Genomic DNA, 19,472 nt, shown 5'->3' with positions numbered 1-19,472 from the left:
ATTTCTTAACTCTAAAAATCTGCTTTTTTCAGGAGCTGAAAGTAGACTTATGGAGACAAACAACCAGTCAATATCTTGTGACCACTATTCTTTTAAAACTAAAGGTTTAGTTTAGTTTTTGATCTAACTTCCTTAAGAAAAAAAGCTGCAAAAATATTGATTGGCAACATTAATTAGCATCACACTCACACTTTCTGTAATCTCCCCTGTTTGTTTTAACATTAACCTTCACAAATTGTAAGTAGATCATTGCAGCTAACTCTTAAAACAAATACTATTTCAGAAGCCATTTTTACTCACTGCAAGTCTTTTAGCATCTTCAGATAGTGTTATCTGCACAGTGCTTTACTATTTACAACTTGTGTATATTATACAGAAACAGGCTGTCAGCAATTTTATATAAAACAGCAGGAGTCAACTAAAAAGATGATATTAAAGGATTTTTTGAGGGTGTACTTTAATAAATTTTGTGTCTAATGTAGTCGGTGTACTGCACTTCAATCCTCTAGAAAAATTAAACTGTATATAATTCACTTGATGAGACATTTAGATTCACACACTGATGTGGCACCAAGCTTGTGCTCTGGCAGAAGAGAGCCAATGAGATTGTTTATGGGTCTTGATAAAAACTGGTCCAGCCCTAGTACTGTTTAGGATACTGTCTTGAATTGGTTGTTCATGTGTAAAACTGTAGCAAATGGTCCCAAGTTTTCACAGGGAACTCTGGCTCTGACCAAAGACCAGAGAAGATTTGAAGCATCTGTATTGTATGCTTTAGATTTTTCAGTCTCTTACAGTTTTGGAGCAAGCAAACATTTTAAACAGGGAGTAAACATTTGGACAGGCTGTGCAGTGGAAGCTGGTCTCTGTGTTTGTGCCTATTTTTGAGTGTTATAAAATAAATTCAGATTTCTATTGCTTACATGCCTATATTTGAATTTTAGTGTCTTGTAATGTGACATAACTAAGAAGTTATGACTTATTTGTCTCTGTGTAACATTATATCTGTTTTTTTATATCAAAACATACTACTTAGTCATTACATTGAAGTCCAAAATATTGTGAAAAGTTTGCCACTTTAATGGTTACATGTACTTTATTTTTTATCAAAGAAGCACAGCAGCTGCTTATGAAGTAAGCAGTTATTTTTATAAACCCAGCACAAGAGTTCCACAAAAAGGCTCAGGTGGCTTTAAAACATGCCCCTGAAGGCAGGCAAGACTCAGTTCACTCAGAAAAATAGGGTGGCATATAGGTTTTTCAGTTGAGAAAAGGGCATATCTCCCAGAACACAAAGTCCAATTTTTGTTTCAGTATCAATAATTTGGTTTTCTGGAGGACACAAATAGTTCAGCATAACATTTTGATAAGGACACAAATAGATCTCTCAAAGCAACATTTAGGAAAATTTTGTGGTTTTCTGGTATGCGTTAGAGGTGACAATGATCCTGTAGTGATCATTTCCCTCTGACTCCTTTAGTTCTTGTGCTCACCCCAGTTGCTAAGGTAATTTATCAGAATTAAATGGGTTTTGGTGATGCATCCGTCTCAGTGCTTCACATGAGAATTCTGTCCTCTGTTTTGTTGTACTGCACCCGGCATGGATTGTACGATATGGAATGTCTCAGGGAACATGTTGACATTTGGGATAAGGATTAGGAAGCCACCATAAAGGAGTGCCTCTGCTGTGTGTCACCGTTGCTGTTGACTTTGCACTCAGATTGAGGCTTGTGTTGCAGGACTGAACAGAGCCCCGTGGCTGCTGGCTCTTTTATACTTTTCAATTCACCGCAGAGCTGGAGCCAAAGACTCGGATCCGTGTGGATTACATTGGAAGTTCAAACTCCCTGTCAGTCTACATGAGGTTGCTTTACTTTCTGCTCAGATCTGTACCAACTGTAGCTTTAGCTTGCACTGTAATTGAATAAATTTTTGTGATCTGCATTTTAACTTTGGTTTGAAGGTTTCTATAGCGGAACGATAAGTGAGAATGTGTGATTTAATTTTGATTTACGAAAACAGCTACTTCTGAAACTCTGACTCTTCCACTTTTCCCTCTTCCACACTCCCTCCACCTTTCTCCAACTCTCTTCCGTCTCTTCAGCAATCATGTCCTTCCTTGCTTTTCTCCATCTCAACCTCCATCTAATCGACTGCAGTGACCTGAAGGAGGGCTTCACACTGCAGCGCTCAAATAATAATCAAGCACTAGGATGTTGTCAAATTTATAGGACACTGAGCGTTGCATGGCAACAGAGATTGTCAGGGTGATTCAACAGACACTGGAGGTTGGGTGAAGAAAGAAAAAGGCTAAATGACAGAAGGTAGGTGAGGTAACAAGAAAAGCAGCAGACAGGAGAGAAGAAGGAAATCAGAATTTAAAAAACAATCACATTCACAGGAGGGATTAATAACTGAGGAAAAAGCACATAATGAAATAAAGTTGATGTTGTCTTTGCTATAAAACGATTCATAGATGGTAACTTCTTCTCTGTGGTAACGCATGCTTTACCTTTTTGTCATGTTTACTATATATACCCATGGATATTTTTACTTTGAAGTTTTACACAAATGGAAAAATCTAATTTCTGATTAATTTCCTTCTGACTCATTTCTTCAAGTCAGAACATCACACTGTCTGTTTTGAATCCTTCGATTGTTGTAGTGGAGCTCAAATTTCATGTATTCATTTTATTTTTCATCCTTGTTGCCTAGTGACTGCATCACTTTTCACCTTTCTTGAGACATTCTAGTCATCATAAAAAAATAGTAAAAAATAAGCAAGTAAATAAGCATACAAATAAGTAGTAAATTGGCAAGCACTTTTACATGAATGATAACAAAGTATGCGATAAGTTGATGACTAAGAATATACATAAATAGGTAAGTAATTAAATAATATGGAAGTTAAGATAAGGAGTACATTAATAAACATCTGATATGTAAATGATAACTAAGTGTATATTTTGGAATGAGGATATCTGTTAAACAGAAATGAATAAAAAATTGTAAGTGAACAAGTACAAACAGATACTGTAAGTAAAGCAAATTATGCTCTTCAAGTTCTCAAAAACAAACTAGCAAAACACCTCTATATCAGGCAAGAACAACCAACATGCATGTTCTTTGTGCACTATAGATCCTTGAGGCAAACTGCTTTGCTGAAAATGTTCTAATATTATGTTTTTCCTTTCTTGACTATCTCAAAAGTCTGGATTTGTTTTGTCTACTAAAAGGTGACTATCCTTCTGCGTCACTGCCAGTTGTTTCAGTTTGGACAATCTCCTGAGTGCAAATAGCAATGACAGCTTGAAGCCCAATTTTCTCTTGTCACCGTGTGTTCAGATTTGTTTGAGATAAAGTGCTACTGGGGGGTCTCCTTGTCAGTCTAACTGTAGTAGATTGCATTATGTTGAAAATTATTCTTTGTGATGAAAAAGAAACAGCCAAATGCAAATTTGTAAATAAGATAAACATAACACGCAGCCACAGCAATTTTACAACTAATCCACAATGTTGTTAGGTAGTACAAAGATTTGGATTTTCGACTGTAGTTCAACGCATTAGTTCTAATTTGTCTTTAGTTATCTGATGGTCAAGTAAACCAATATAAATTCTTTGTAAAATATTTTTGTCTTTTTAAAACTTTCCAGTTGTACAAGTCAATCATTTTTTAAAGGGGGATATGCAAGACAATAGCTAACAACCTCCAAACTCCAAAGAAATTAAAATGCTCTCAGCAATATTCGTGAGCTTCATAACAGTGAACCTTAGCTATTGATCTCAGTCCTCTTGATGAGAAATGGAGTACCACTTGTTGTTCTTGTGATTGTATGTAAATAAATGGACATACAATCAGTGTGTACTTTGGTGTTAAAAGAGATTTTAAGGGCAAGTGTTGGGAAATAATTCTGGAAATTGCATAATTCATGATCTACTTAGAATAATAGTCCATGAAATATTCAGCAGGTAAATTACTTATCTGCATACTCTGGTTTTGTTGTTTTGTTCAGAGGAGGAAAGGACAGAAGTGGGGACTGAAGCAAGAACACACCGTTTTCTGTTTCCTTTTCTCAACTATAGCAATGACTCAGAGTCTACCTGTTAATTATCACTGAACGAGGAAAAATCAATTAATCTCTTGCTATTATCGTATCTTTTGAGAAACAGCCCTTGGACACAAAAAGTTCTGTTTTGAATGCGCTCGTTACACCCACACACATAAGCACCTACTGACTGAACACTGACTTCCCGTTCTGACAGTTTGCGCCGCAAACGGAGCAATGCTTTCAAAGGGGCTTCTCAGGTGTTTTATAATTGCAGCCACATGAGGTAAAAAGATTACATGGTTTAAAGATGCTGCTTCTACACATCAAGGCAATTTGACTTCGACAAGCTCTTCACCCATTCATGTTAACATTAAAGCCTCCATACTGAGGCATTAGAGGTACATTAACACCACTGATCAAAAGATGGTGGTCAGAGCTTTGTTGGTACATCAAACAGCAGGAGAAAGGGGAAAGGAGGTAATTTCAGAGAGAAGTCACACATGGGTTGTGTTGTGTTGTTATTAGGGTTAACATTTGCATTACTACACCTTGCTTTCTTCTTTTGCCAACATCCCAGTATCTCTGGACTACAAACATAAAAGTACACATGCAGCCTAGGAATCTGTAGGCACACATGCAAACAGATGATGAAAAGAAGTAGCTCTTGCTGAAAAGAAATTCCTTCCCTCGTCTTTGTTGCAGACAATCGTGCATGTCAAGTTTGAGCCAGTTAATCAAAGTATGCATATGGAGTGTCAGAGGAAAGATTCGTGGGCGTCACTTTTTGATTTTCAACTTTTCTTTCAGCAGCCAGAAAGCTTAGCTTTTCACAGATACACACTGCAGCTATCTCTGCAGAGGAAAGAAGTGTTTTTGTGTCACTCGTAATAACACATACAGTAGCAGAGAAACACAGATGATGAAACTCGTACTAGAAAGAGGTAATGGCATTTAGCCCCGGTAAAGGTCTGTGTGGTGAATCAAGCTTTTGCCATTCATTTGTTTAGTGGATTGATTCTGGTTGCAGTTAATTTTACAAACTTCTTGCCAGCTCCAGTTCCTGGAACCTCCCCTGTCTGATCCAACTATTCTCTGCTCCTGCAGAGCTGTGCAGAAATACACGGAGAGTTATCTTTGCACATGCACACAATCTGTTGATGTAACCACTCACTTGGCTTCACTTCAGAGAGCATTTGATCTCAATAAAATGCTGGATTTACACCACTAACTTTTTGTTGTATTATTTTTACTATTTCACGGTTTCCAAGTTCTCAAAAAAAAAAAAACTGACAGAATTGACTTCCTCCAAACCTTGCTTTGTGATAATATGCAGCACTGTTTGGCTTGTCCTGTTTGCTCCTCAGGTTGATTGATGCACTGAGAGAATCACGCAGCTGGAAAGGAGGCAGTAAACCAAACGAGGGAACAAAGAGTAGTGGGCCACACGGGGTGCAGCAATTAAGCTGTTTTCTTGTTCTTAATTAAAAGTGAATTAGAGACTACGACAGGAGTTGCTGTCTAGCCTTATTTGCTGGCAGCTTCCAATGCTTTCCTGCACCTGTTGTTGTACATTCATTCATCCTTTACTCTCCCTGTTTTTTTCTGTTCCTTTTTGTTATCCTCCTCAGGGACGGAGAGGAAAGCCGGGGGAGCCTGGACCAAGAGGCCCACCTGTGAGTGATCTACTGTAGCAACACTTTAACAGACCTCTGATACCTTCACAGAATACATTTATTTATTATTATCTAAAAATACGTACAAGCGAATTACATTTATTAAATATTTGAAATTTTAGCGGTTATAAAGGGGTCTTAACACAAAAACAAGCGTACTTTATACTCTTGTATCATTTTACTTACATGTAACAATTGTTGGTCAGTCACATTGAATGCTAATAATTCACATTAAAGCTTGTGGTTGTTATGTTGCAACATCTGAAAAAGTTCAAGAGCTATGAACATTTTTTCAATGTGCTGCAGCAATGTGGCAAAGTGACAAAAGAAATGGAAATAAACACGTGCAAATTCTCTGCGCATGGTTAAAAAACGTGCTAAGTAATTCCATGCTTGGACGGTATCGATCTGTTTCAAAAGTTACTGCACAAACAGACAAGTCTTTGCACAAACCCCAAAAGGCATTTTAAGGTAGCACTTGAATGTGTTTGTATTGATGAGAAGTGCAAGTGTGTCTCAGAGACCCATTGAGTCTTTGAGTTATGGTCCTTTCCTTAGGTGTCCAAACCAATCTCAGCCAGTGTGCGTGGGCGTGTGTGTGTGTGTGTGTGTGTGTGTTGGGAGGGTGGATGGGGGGGCTGTAGTATGCGTGCGTGTGTGTTGGGAGGGTTGGGGAAGGCTGTGGCGTGTGTGTGTGCTTGTGTGGTAACCCACTAACTAAAGGGCACAAACAACAGTGAGCATTAGAGGAGACAGCTTGTCAGACTCTTACCTGCTGATGTCAGAACAAACAGGAAGGTCTAGCTATGTACTCAGATACATTGAGTGTGCAATTATTTTCAAGCACGACTGCCTTGATTGCACTATCAGGACACTATTAGGGGTTGTCTTTATTTAATTGAGAAATAAAGAGACACTCTGTTCTGATTTTACTGTCAGTGTTCTTCTTGAGTTCTTTTTGGGTATAATTGAGCTACTGAATGGTAAATCCTTAAAGCATAACTGAGTGTGTCACCTACTTACTTAATAAATCTTACTCTTTTTGGACACAGAATTGTGGGAGATTAAAATGACAGAACAGAGGTGTGACATTTCTAAATGGCAATGTCCTCATAATACTCTCCACATGTGCCAGATTAACGTCCATCCACTGGTATTGGCATTTATTATGGTCACCTGTTTTGCTGAGGCTGATCTCAGGGGTGAAATCTTGTATTCAAAACACACTACGGGGCATCACTCTGCTTTGTCCAGTGGCAGCAGGACATCGAGGGCATTCAGAGGGGGTCAGTGGTTATCTTTCAATGTCAAATTAGCATAACATAACAACCATGGTGTGTGTCAGAAGGGCATGACTAAGCCACAATCCAAATTTACCTGCAGATGACCAAGGTCCAGTTGTGTTATTATTTGATTTAATACTAGTGCAAAGGTTAGAAAATATAATGTCACAGAAAATCAACTGCAAAGTGGATTACTTCCAACTAAATTTGTAATTTAGAATAACAACTTTTTCTTATCCATTAGATCATTCAAGTGATTATCTTGTGTATTTTTCTTTTCCTACAGGGTCCTTCAGGAGTCGAGGAGGGAGCAAGTTTCAAGGTAATATCTAAAATGTTATTGCAAAACAAACTTGATCCATTTAAAGTTGTTATTAATGATGATGTCTGAACATTTTTGCATATTACATCAGGGGTCCTAAAAATTAAGTTGTGTACATACATCTAAAACCAGTGTAGGTGGGAAATTCACCTACTCTCTATAAAAAAGACTGATAGCAATTTTTCTGACTATCTGACATTAAGTCAGAATCAACTTTCGATGTTTAAGGTATATTAGGATTACTAATTTTTTTTTTACTAGGTAGTAAATTAATAAGTGAGAGAGAAGTTTAACAACTTTCTTCAAAGTCAGAGATTTACATTTATTTTCTTTATATGTGGAATAGCATTTCCTTTTAAACTGCATGACTTTGGCCAAATATTCTGGATATTCTTTCACAACTTCTCACAGTAGCTTATTGGGAAGTTGTCCTCCTGATAGAGCTGCTGTGTCCAAGTCAGGTTATACATTTGCTGGCATTCTGTTCTGCAAATACATTTTATGTGAAATTTAGATCAGCACTTTTTGATAGCCACAACAAAACATTGTCTTTTTCTTCCTGAAAATCACTTTATAGCCAATTTGCTTGTGTGCTTAGGGCCATTGTTCGTTTGGAAGACCATTTGTGCCTGATTTTTAGTGTCCTTTCTGATGTCTTGAGATGTTACGTCAGTTGTTTTTTTGTTTTGTTTTATTTTGTTTTGTTTCGCATACTGTTCTTTGCTCATGGTGCTATTTATTTTGTGAAGTGCACTGGTGCACTCACACAACACAATGTTGTCACACCTGTACTGGATGGTGTTCAAATGCTTGCAAGCTTCCCACTTTTTCTCCAAATTCAGTGATTCTCACTGTGTCCAAACCTGTGTCCACCTCTATTGTAGCCCCATCAGAACACAAGACAAGTCTGCAAAAATGAAGTTCCTTGTTCTCATTGCATTCTTTTATTTGTTCTATAATATTTATATGGTGCACATTTCTTATTAAGAAATGTTCATTTCTGGGACACAGACCCTGTTTCTTACCTGGCTGGTGTGATGGCTGTATATAAGCTGTACACTTGTTGCCCCTCTAAGCCAGCACAGACAAGCCAGATGTATGTAAAAGGATAGCAAAAGGATCTCTTTTGTCCATGACTGACACCTTTTTTAGGTTAATAGTCAGGAACAGATCTCCCTCGTCAGAAATGGCACCACTCAGTGAGTCGAAGCGTATCTGCTGCAAGTTAAATAGCTGCTCCCAGCCTGTGTGCCTCCTGCAGTACAGCACAGCATGACTCAGTGCTCACACTCCAAACTGACAGATGGCCATTACATACCGTACTTTTACAAAAAAAAAAAAAAAAAAAAAAAAAGTCTGCTATCATTTTCATGATGCCCAGGGGTGTTTTGGCTCACCAGCAGCACATGAGATATGGATTGTAAGATTTAAAAAATAATAAATACAAAAATGCTCAGACATGCCCCTCTGTCTGACTCCTTACAAATTTTCTTGCAACATGCTATTTTCAACGATCCACTTACAAACCACCCTTTGCCCACCAGGCCTTCAGTGGCAAATGTTTGTGATCACTCTGAGATTGGAAGCCATTGTGTAGTGGAGAACCTCTTGACCACTTCTGCTCATCAGGTTTGTGGATTCATCACTCATTCCTGTAGACTACAAGGCTTTCACTGGTCCTTCTGTCTAGAGAAAGGGAAAGTGTAAATTGGCTAACACTTTAAAAAATAAAACCATCATCTTTTTTAATGATGGTTGTCAATAAAAAGAAAAAATTAAACAAAACAAGACATCATGGCAAAACTAAATATCCATCCTGGTTATTGTGACTGTAGAGTTATTGTACATTTAACACTCTCCACCCCAGTGCCCTGTCATCTGTTTTAGAAATCGCTTATCATTTCTTTACATTTGTCCCATCCAAGACAGCAAGACGAAAAAAAAAAAAAAAAAAAAAAACGTAAGATAAAAGCTTTATTGGTCTTATTTAAATGAAATTTAAAAACAGTAAATGTACAAACAATGCACTAACAAATGGTAATGCTGTTAGTTTGTTAAAAATCCACAAGGGTGTAAACAACTTACTGTAACTCATTTACTTCAAATGAATACAAAGGCAATGCTGAATAATTTCTGCTGGTGACAATTCCTGTAGAAGCATAAAACTTATAATATTAGATCAAATCTAATTTTATGAAAAAGAAGGAAAAATGTTTCCGTATTTTCTTTCATACCTGTTACGTATGTTACCAAAAATGTCCAACAAGCAAGCACCGAATTGTCTTTTAATTCTTACAGAACTAATGTAAATGCAAGCTCTTCCCTGGCTATGAATGAGTCATGCCCCTAAATCACGGTTGCATTTTACTGTAACATAATAAATTTATGTTTTGGGTACACAACAATGAAAACACTGACCCAGAGAAGAACATTTCAATTTGTTATGATGAAAACAGTAAAGCCGGTCACATTAAGACATTTACAAAGGCCAAAACGATAAGTGAGGGAAGATAAACTAAACACTTTGAAGAGGAAACACATCTTGATAGGCAGCAATAATTAAACAGCAGTCCTCCGTGCCCTTTCTTTTACATTTTTCAGTCAGGATGAAATAGATTGAAGTGAGACCATGCTGTTGCTGGTGATGTAGCATCTGTGTGAACTAAGGCTCCTCTCACTCTCAACAGAGAGTGAATGTTTTAGGAAGAAAAGATGGAAGAAGAGGTCCGCTGTGCAGGATGTGCTGGAAAAGTCAGTGTCTTTGTGAATTACATCTCCATAACTGAGCCTCCCCGCCCCCCCACTGACAGTCTCAAATGGGCTCTGACAGCACACTGCAGACATTGACAGAGAGAGTGATGCCAACAGTCTTAATTGCAGTTTGATGACTCTGGGTGGCTCAAAGTCAACACATCACCCACAGTCAGCCACAGGTGGAACAGTTCCCTGGGCTTTATCATTGTGTAAATACAGCAGTAATCTACATAAACACTGACCGCGCTGCAGTTAATCTCATTTGAAAGGTTTATTCACTTGTTACGTGGTCCTCTGCTAGTAAATTGACTGTGAATGATGTTCTGTGTAGATCTAACTGAGATAACGAGAGAAGTATGGAGCTTTGAGTCTGTGACAGAATGCAGCGCACAAGTTTTTTTCACAACAGGTGACATCCGGGGTAATTCCAACTTTCCATTAGTTATGATTTACGTTGAGTGTCAGTCATAACTCAGTGCAAACTGCCTCCAGAGTGGCAAATCACTTTCAGTGTATGATGCTGCATGGACAGAACAGTTCAAGAAACGAGATATAACAATATTTATACTCAATTGGGATTTTTTTTCTTTTGTTTTTTTTGAATGATGGGAATCAAAATAAAGGTGGAAAAAGTAAAATAGTTGAAAGATTATTGTCTTTACAAAAATATGTAATGGTTTCAAATTGACGTATAATGTTCTTTTTTGGAGCAACAAAAGAATGAACAGGCTGGGAATGCAAATAACATTGACAACCAACTTACAAATGTATTGTTTAGCAACACACGTTAATAACATAAACTTACATAACAGCAAGACGAAGAGCCTACTTAAGTGAGTTTAACCATGTACTTAGGATAGGGTATATATATATATATATATATATATATATATATATATATAATATATATATATATATATATATATATATTATTTTTATTTTTTTAAATAATCAAAAACATTAATAAATAAGAGATGAAAAAATCAAGGTCAAAGTAACACCCACTTTTAGGCTTTCATGCAGTGAGTAGCTTTAAGAGTCAGTATGTTTTCAAAGAACAGTTAAAAACATTAGTATTCACAGATTTAATATTTGATATAAAGTTAATTTACAATAACAAATAGGACTTACATTCTTAATCACTACATCAACCACCTACAACTAAGTTGTGAAGTTGTATTTTGATTATAACACATGTGGTTGTTAAAGCTCTTCAGAATTCAATTAAATGTTATAGTCAGAGTTACTGCTAGTCCCTCCTCCTCGGCTGAAATATTAATAAGACAGTCCATCTGTTCATATAAGCCAGCAGTCCACTGACTTAATAACAGCTCCTAATTTGGATGAGGAAACAGTCACTATATCTCATTAAAAGAGTGGTGCAGTATTACTGTGGTTGTCATAGTAAGAAGTCGAAGGAGTGGGGGAAGCGAAACTCGAAGCTCTATGGTATCATCTGTCTAGGAACTGCAAAGGAGTGAGTAAATACACGTCTTCCTCGCGCTCTCCTCAGATCTCTAAACATATGCTCCAGAATGTCTCCAGAGTATCTGAAACTATCCCTGTAAATATTCACACATGTAAAACAAAGCGGCAATGTTTGTTGATCTACCTGGTGCTTAAGCTAAAGTATGATTGGAAATCACAGAATAGCTGGCATTGGCTGGTTACTGGTATCAGGAAACATGATGGTTTTGCAAATTAGGGTTTCTAAACTATTATAATATATGTTATGCTGTACAGTTTCCATGTTTAAAGCACTTCTGTTAAGATGCTGAAGAAAACAAGAGTGACCAGAGTAGCACATTGCTGCCTCTCGGCCTTTTGTTGCTGCACACTGCCGGAGTATATTAAAATAAAAATAACAATACAAAATAATACACAATTGTCAAGGTGTCTAAGCTAAAGGAGCATTCAGCTTCTCTGCAACAAAAATCTGGAACAAACTTCCAGAAAACTGCAAAACAGGTGAATCGCTGAGTTCTTTTACGTCAAGACTAAAAACCTCACCTGTTTATAATTGTTATTGAGCCATAATAAATGAACCACGGACCAACTTATTTGATGTGCATCAATAATTTTGGTGATGGCACTCAATAAAATGTAATGTCTGTTTCTGGTTTTCTCAATTGTTTACTGTTAAGTTGCTGAAGTTTGTATGACTTTGTATTTTTTGTGTTTTTATGACAAAGCATTTTGAACTGCATTGTTGTTGAAATGTGTGAAATTGACAAAATAAGGGTAACTACACTTACATGTTGAATTCTTTTTTACATATTAGTGTAGTTTCAGTGAAATTGCTAAGCTGTGGAATAACAATTTTTGTTGTTGTTGTTGTTTTTTTCCCTGTTAGAAAATCGTATGCCAGTTTATGCTTACAGAATTGTTTTAGTGGAAGAAAGGATTTAGTTTCTCTGCTGTACTTGATTGCTTGATTTCCATATTTACTCATACCTGAGATGAAAACGTTGATTGAAAATAATCATTTGTGGCTTGTGATTTTTTTTTTGTGACAAAGTGTTTCTAGAAGAAATTCAATTCTGTGAGGTGAAATGTTCACATTCTCCTGGGTTTATGTTGCTCAAAATATAGATTCCAGCCTCATAAGTGTTCATTACCACCTGGACCACGGTTCAAGTCCATGTGTCTCACTCTGAGTTTTTCTTTCAGTTTTCTCAACATAACTGAGAAAAGGAAATCCAATCAAAAAGCTCGAAGGACGCTGCACCGGCTGTGTTAAAGTGCCATCTGTTGGCAGACAAAGAAATGATTTCCTAGGAAAACAGACACATACCGCAGTGCAACAGGAGCTTAAAAATGTTCATTATCTTGCAAGATTCATGTAACACCACAACTTCATGAAGCCATATGTGTAAAATGGGTTTCTTTTTTACTCCACCATGGTGGGATTATGAGATGACACAGGACTGTATGTTTTTCTGATTACTTATTTATAGCAACTGTCCATGCCTTAGCGTCAGTCTTGAATATGTCTGTCTTTTTACCCCGCTTTTGCTGTCAGTCACTGTCAGCGCTGTGCTCTGTTCACATGCAGAGGGAGAAGGGGGAGTGTGGCGTCCCTGGGGAAAAGGGAGAGAGAGGAGATCCCGTACGTATTTTCCTGCCGTGACATTTACAATGCTGCCGTGTTACAGAGTCATTAACCGAGGCCTCCTCCCACAGGGTCAGCCAGGTGCTGAGGGGACTGGCGGTGCGAAAGGACAAAAAGTAAGTCACATCAATGTCAAATGTCAAGCATGATGAGTCCCTCTGTTTATGCTCCCTCAAACTCACTGTGCTTGGGTGCAGAAAGGGTGTAGGCAAGTTCAAGCAGATTTACTGACACCTTAATTCAGTCTCCTTTGTGCTCGTTATATTCTTGGACTCTGAATACCTTTCAAAGGTCTTTGAAATTGTATTGCATCAAAATAATGAATCTGCAGGTGTGCATTACTTGTTTGTCTCTTGTGCTCCTGTAAGCATGTTTCAAGTGATTTACTTACTACTGACAGATTGTGTCTAATCTCTAGGTGTGTGTCATTGGGTGGCTCGCTTTGTTCCTGTTTATCAGTGTACAACTTGTGTTTTGCATTAGAAACTGACAACCGTTTTAAAAACAGAAACAAACTACTTAACCTTGCTTTGTTTTTTTGCAGTTTGTTTTTAATGTATTAAAGCATCTAATTTTTTTTTTTTTCATATTTTAAGGAAGACTTGAACGCAGAAAGTTGGCTGAGGAAGTCTAATTCTTTAACTTTACTGCATTTTGTCACATTTAAACTCCTAACTCCAATGCACTGTTTTGGAATTTAAGGATTTATGTGATAGATCATGACAAAACAGTGCATAATTGAAATTCAAGGAAAATATATTGTGCATTTTTTTTATTTTTGGCTCTTTATTTTAATATGCCAAAAATAACCTTGCTGCCTTTGGAATTCATCTAAAGATTAAATATAAATCATGATAAATCATTATGTAATTTATAGTGTAAAAACTGTGTGGGAGAACACATCAATCTGCAAACACTAACCCCACCATAGTGGTGACATCAGCATGCTGTAGGTTGGCTTTTCCTCAGCATGGACAGGAAAGTTAAGGGGATGATTGATGAGACTAACTATAGGGATTTTTTTAGAGGTAAATCTGAGAAACTTGAGAAATGATTTATAGAGAATTGGATGGAAATTCACATTCCTAATGGAACAACCACCCCAAAGTATATGCCACAATTAAAATGCTTCCATAAAACTCCAATGGATAAATCCAATTCTGATATTGTCAGGACTCTGGGTTTTTGGGTTGGTTTTGCTTCTCATTTTATTTGGTTTCATGTTTTAGTTCACTTTAGTTTAGCTCTTCATGGTTCTTTTGATATATCATTATTTGAGTGTAATTAGAATTGTCGTATTGCTTTCCTTATTTTCAGTCCTTTATAGTGTTTCTAGTTGGATTTATTCCTCAGTTTCCTTAGGTTATGCCCTTATTTGTCTGAGTCCATGTCAAGCCTTTTTCAATTCTATTTGATCCTTTTCACTATTTCTTATTTCAGCCTTTCTGCAGTATTTGTAGCAATGTTTATTTCTTCATTTCATCAACCTAGGTTCAGTTTTCTTCCATGTCCGGGAGTCATACACACACATATTAGTCTTTCTTTAGCAATTCTAGTTAGGTTATTTCTTTGTTCAGATCTTCTAGTTTCTATAGCTCAAAGGAAGAGAAATTAGGTTTCAAGTTTTGATCAGACCCTCAGCCGAATCCTGTCAATAGTTAATTTCTTGGTTTCATGTCAAGCTAAAAATGAAAGTTGCCTGAACCACTAAAAAGGCAAAAACGAGTTGTGATACCATGAATTTCAAACCCGACCACTGACCATAGTCTGCTGAATTTGTACAAATTTTCTTCTGTCCTCAAAGCTGACTTTTCTCTGTCGTGTTAGTCCTAAGCTGCTATTTCACTGTCTTTCACCATTGCTTTTGATTACCAGCATTTAACTTGAATATATCACCCACAACCACTCTGTCTTGTGGCATTAAAGAGGTTATGTATATTTCACAGTTTCTTTAAAAGCAAGCTGTGAATAGTTCTGCTGGTGGTGCAAAGACTAAAAAAAAAGATTTATGTAGATTGGCACTCGAGGAATGAAAAAGAAACTTGCTGTTTTTCGTCCTCTCTTTTAAATGATTTACATTCTAAGCAGTCTAGTACACAGTCTCAATCAAAGAAATAATGACAGGCTCCTGAAGCAATACTTCATTATTAAATAATTGACTGGTTTACTGAATTTACATATATTGGCATGTCTTATATCTTCACAATGAAGAGGATTTAGAGACTTCAAAAGTCCCCATTTGTGATCAAAATTCAAACAGCAGTTTGAATACTTCGTATACCACGGCATGTGCTCCCCGCATGCTTGTTAATTGTTCAGTATGGCACAGAGTACAAATGTGGTGCTTTCTAGTTTTGTTGGAGGGAGAACATTGCCGAGATGTAAATTATGAATTTGGAGGCTCCCTCCAGCAAGTGTCACAATTAAGAACTCTTTAAGGTTCCCTGGAGCTCCCCGTAAATCCATTGCAAAAAACAACATGAGCTAAGAACTGTAACCTTTCTTACAAGATTCTAAAAAAAAATTACACGAACTCCAAAACACTGGTTAATAAATCAAGAAAGGGTTTAGGGATATAAAAGGGAAATCTCTTGTGTTGTTTCAAAAGATCTGCAATGCAGAGCTACACACGTTTGTTTTTTTCTCATTTTATTGTTTGTGATGCTTGCAGTAAGTAACAGGCAATTTCTTTCTTATCAGGGCGATGTTGGTCCTCCTGGTCCTCCTGGTTCTGTAAGTACAATTTTGGGATCAAACTCCACAACAGTTTTTTTTTTTTTTTCCTATTTTACTTTTATTGTAAGAGTGATACATTGCCTAACCTTACACCAGCGTGAGAACATTCCAAAACATCTCTGCATCAGCGAGTGTTGACCTGATACCATCTCGAGACAAAGCAGAAGGAATCAACAGACAGAACAGTGTTTACTTCTGCTGTCACACCCCCAACATGCTACCATCTGACTGTGTAAACAATTTCCTCTCTCTTGAAGATGCAGTGGACTTACTCTGTCTGAAGTTTTGTTTTGATTAGATTTGTGTGCTGTGTATGAACAGCAGAAAAGAGTTCGTAAGAGCTTAAGATATGGAAAACCTTTTCTTTTTATGGCAGATGAGCTTTTTTGTGTTCAATTTAACTGAGAAAAAGCTTTTTTTGTTACTTTTTAGTAATTATTTTCTCATTTCCAGCAAGTACCCTGTGAAATATCTTTGCTGATTGCAGAGAATAGTTGAAGAAGAAAAAAAGAAGATACTCTGGCTCCAGATGATGGCTTAATCTCCTTCGTGATACTCGAAAGGCTTCATAGTGAGAATAAATTAGGGTCACTGGGCACGGATTGTTTTTTATGTTAATAATTGTAAATTATAGAAAATTATGTGGTTTGAGTAAGTGGAGCTTTTAGTTAAAGAAGTAGGGACATTTTTAGAAGAAACTTATGTCAACGTGAAGCTCTGGCAAAGTACTAAAGGAGACACAAAGTGGCTGAATAGTAGAACTATTGTGTTAGATATTTAAAAGTAAAAGAAAAATATCGTGGGAGGAAACAATTAGGACATGTAAGGTAGCAATAATATCACAAAAAAACAGTTAAAAATGCTTTAAATGGTCAAATATAAACATGTTCTTGAAGCCTTTCTTTCTCAAAGTGAGGGCTTTGGCATTTTGATGACTGTCTGCCGCTGGTTTTTGTTCTGAAGAACAGCTGTATATTGAACCCACGGAAGGCCTTGGACAAGAGCTTGGAAACAAAGTTTGATCGCTCTCATTCATATTCTCATTTTCCCTGCTTGTTAACGAGCAATTCATATGGAAATGAGACATGTTAATTATAGATCGAAGAAATATCGCTTGCTCTCTTTTGGTTTCACTGGTTTCGATCTTACCAAAGAAAAGGCAGTTCATTTAATGAGAGAGAGGGCTTGAATAAAGCACCAGGGGTTCAGTTAGTAGTTTTTGCCTGACTATAAATGAAAGGGTTGAGCATATGAACATTGTTGTTTAGTGAGGTGTTTGCCTCTATAGATGTGCAGTGGAGAGGGAGGCATTAGTCACTTGATAAATGAGTCTGTTTGAATATTTTAGTATACTGGTCTCTGTCTGTGCTCTGCTCCTTCCCACGGCAGATAATTTTGGCAGTTACACATTGATTTCCCTTACGCAGCAGAAGCAAGGGTTCACATCATTACCCTCCCTTCATAAAATTTCCGTGCCTCTGTTTATTAGTGACAAGGAGGGGAAGTCGACTCACAGGCATGCTCTGCCATCACATCAAGCTATGCCCTTTAAGGGAGAAAACAGTCCTCTTTTTATTGCCCCACCTCTGAACACTGGTGTTTTATAATCTGTGAACCCAAATCTGTTATGCCAATTTATGTTAAAAGGAAATGGTCCTTTGCAGAACAGCCCTGTTCTTACGGGAAAGCTTTTGAAGAAATTTTGTCAAATACTAATGGCAATCAGGCTTTGTTACATATCTGAGGACAAAGCAGGGTCTTTGTTTTCTAACAGCAGGTAAAGACTGACTGATTATGCCACCAGGAATCAGCACTTGCCTGGAATGCTGCTGCTAAAGAGAGCCATTTATGTCAAGTTCATAGAGCTTGTAATCAGAGAAATGATCAGATAGGGCTCAAAGGCACACTTAAATCAGGAAAACTGGAACCATACAGATGGAAAATAAAGTGTCTTAAAAAAGACAATAAAAGTTTCACAAAATTTACATCTAATAAAAGCAGCAAGATGTCACCAACATATGCTAGATATGGATCAATGTATATTCTACAATCTATGCTATCTTGCAAAGTCTGAAGTAGCCATACTTGCACAGAGTGAAGGTACATATGGCTATCAATGGTAATATTGTGCCATTAATTGCAACAATGACATTTTTTTGACAAATTGTTTGGATTGTTCAGGTGTAAAATAATCAAGGTTTGTAATAATAATAATAAAACAAGCTAATGGTCTAATTATACATGTTATATTTTCTAATTAAACTCTGAATCAGTGAGTTAGCTCCAGAGAGTCGTTTCCCATGTTTATGTAGACATGCTTATTGTTTATTGGCAGTAACAACCAGATTTTTGAAGACCCTTTCCAGAACATTGTGTCTTTTATTACTTGTAGGTGATGACAGCTCATGGGTTAAGACAGCTCTCTGGAACTGTAAGCAAACGTGTATACAATACATATTTTGTGTGTTTGCCTACGCCTTCTGATTGTCTCATATTCTCTGTTGAAGCTGCACCAAAGACATTACTCAGTTATATTTTTGATGAGGTGTGTTTTTTCTTGTTTTTCAAGGATGAAAGAGCCCAGAAGGGTGAGAAGGGAGATGAGGTAACTATTCTCCCTCGTTATTGCTTGCAGAAAAAGCTGCACTGTGATTCAACTATGATTTTCAAGCACTGCATTCTACACCACAGCATGAATAATACTTTACATTCCTTATGTAATGTCAACAAAAGTGTCATTGACATTTGATTGTGAAATAACAATTGTTCACCTGCTGCTCAGATGGAAGATTTTATTGCACCCTTGTGCTCAATCGACAGCACACAGTAAATTGGAGAAGAAAGCGGCTTGGAGTTATTGTTTGGATCCAAGAATTGTAGATGCATCCACTTCAGGCCAGCAAATTATAAAAGCCTCTGATGCAGCTTTTGACCAGACATCAAAAGGCATCTCCATATAATCCACATCATAAATATTTAGGCAGTAGTTCATTTTTTATCTTCAGGGATTTTATGTGTGACCGCATTCTGACATAAACAATATTAAAGGGCCCCATCTGAACTTCAACTGGAGTAGGTTTATATAAGTGTTGTGTTTGATAGGGAATTATTACTAAAGTACAGAAAATAGCATGTGTGGTTCAGAGCTGATAGAAAGTTAGGAATCAAGAGTTACCTGGTGTGATAGAGAAAATAATATAGAGGTTGCTGAAGTGAGAAGCAAGATCAAATGTAACACACAAGAAAATTGAGAAATAAAAGTTTAAAGAAAACACAAATTAACCTCACTGCCAGTAATAAATGTTTTTCATAGAAGAGGTTCACAAAAGGAAAATAAAGAACACACACCAGCTTCTTTTTTGATCAAATAGCTGCAGAGGTGTCAAATGCATTTGTCTCACCTTGAAAACGAAGGCAGACAAAGGGAAGAGTCGAGCTCACAGATTGATGCACATGCATAAAAAAGAACACTAAATGATTTCTTGAAAACTGGGGGAATAACAATTTCTTTGTAAAGTTTAGACCTCAAAGCCCTAAACCTAA

At 37.0% G+C, this 19,472-nt stretch overlaps 1 protein-coding gene across 2 annotated transcripts in view; it reads left to right on the top strand.

The window, feature by feature from the left end:
- Nucleotides 1-19,472, top strand: part of LOC129359575 (collagen alpha-1(XIX) chain-like) — a 122,522-nt gene that overhangs the window by 55,782 nt on the left and 47,268 nt on the right. For both annotated transcript variants that reach the window (XM_055029287.1, XM_055029288.1), the window contains exons 14-20: nt 5,678-5,722; nt 7,292-7,327; nt 13,137-13,190; nt 13,265-13,309; nt 15,894-15,926; nt 18,322-18,360; nt 18,499-18,534. In XM_055029287.1, coding sequence (XP_054885262.1) covers nt 5,678-5,722; nt 7,292-7,327; nt 13,137-13,190; nt 13,265-13,309; nt 15,894-15,926; nt 18,322-18,360; nt 18,499-18,534 — 288 coding nt within the window. The remainder of the gene's footprint in view (nt 1-5,677; nt 5,723-7,291; nt 7,328-13,136; nt 13,191-13,264; nt 13,310-15,893; nt 15,927-18,321; nt 18,361-18,498; nt 18,535-19,472) is intronic.

Source organism: Poeciliopsis prolifica, unplaced genomic scaffold (genome assembly GCF_027474105.1).
Source record: "Poeciliopsis prolifica strain line A6 unplaced genomic scaffold, Auburn_PproV2 SCAFFOLD005, whole genome shotgun sequence".
Classification (NCBI taxonomy): Eukaryota; Metazoa; Chordata; class Actinopteri; order Cyprinodontiformes; family Poeciliidae; genus Poeciliopsis; species Poeciliopsis prolifica.
Note: the sequence above shows the minus strand (reverse complement) of the source record. Positions and strands in the feature narration are given on the sequence as shown.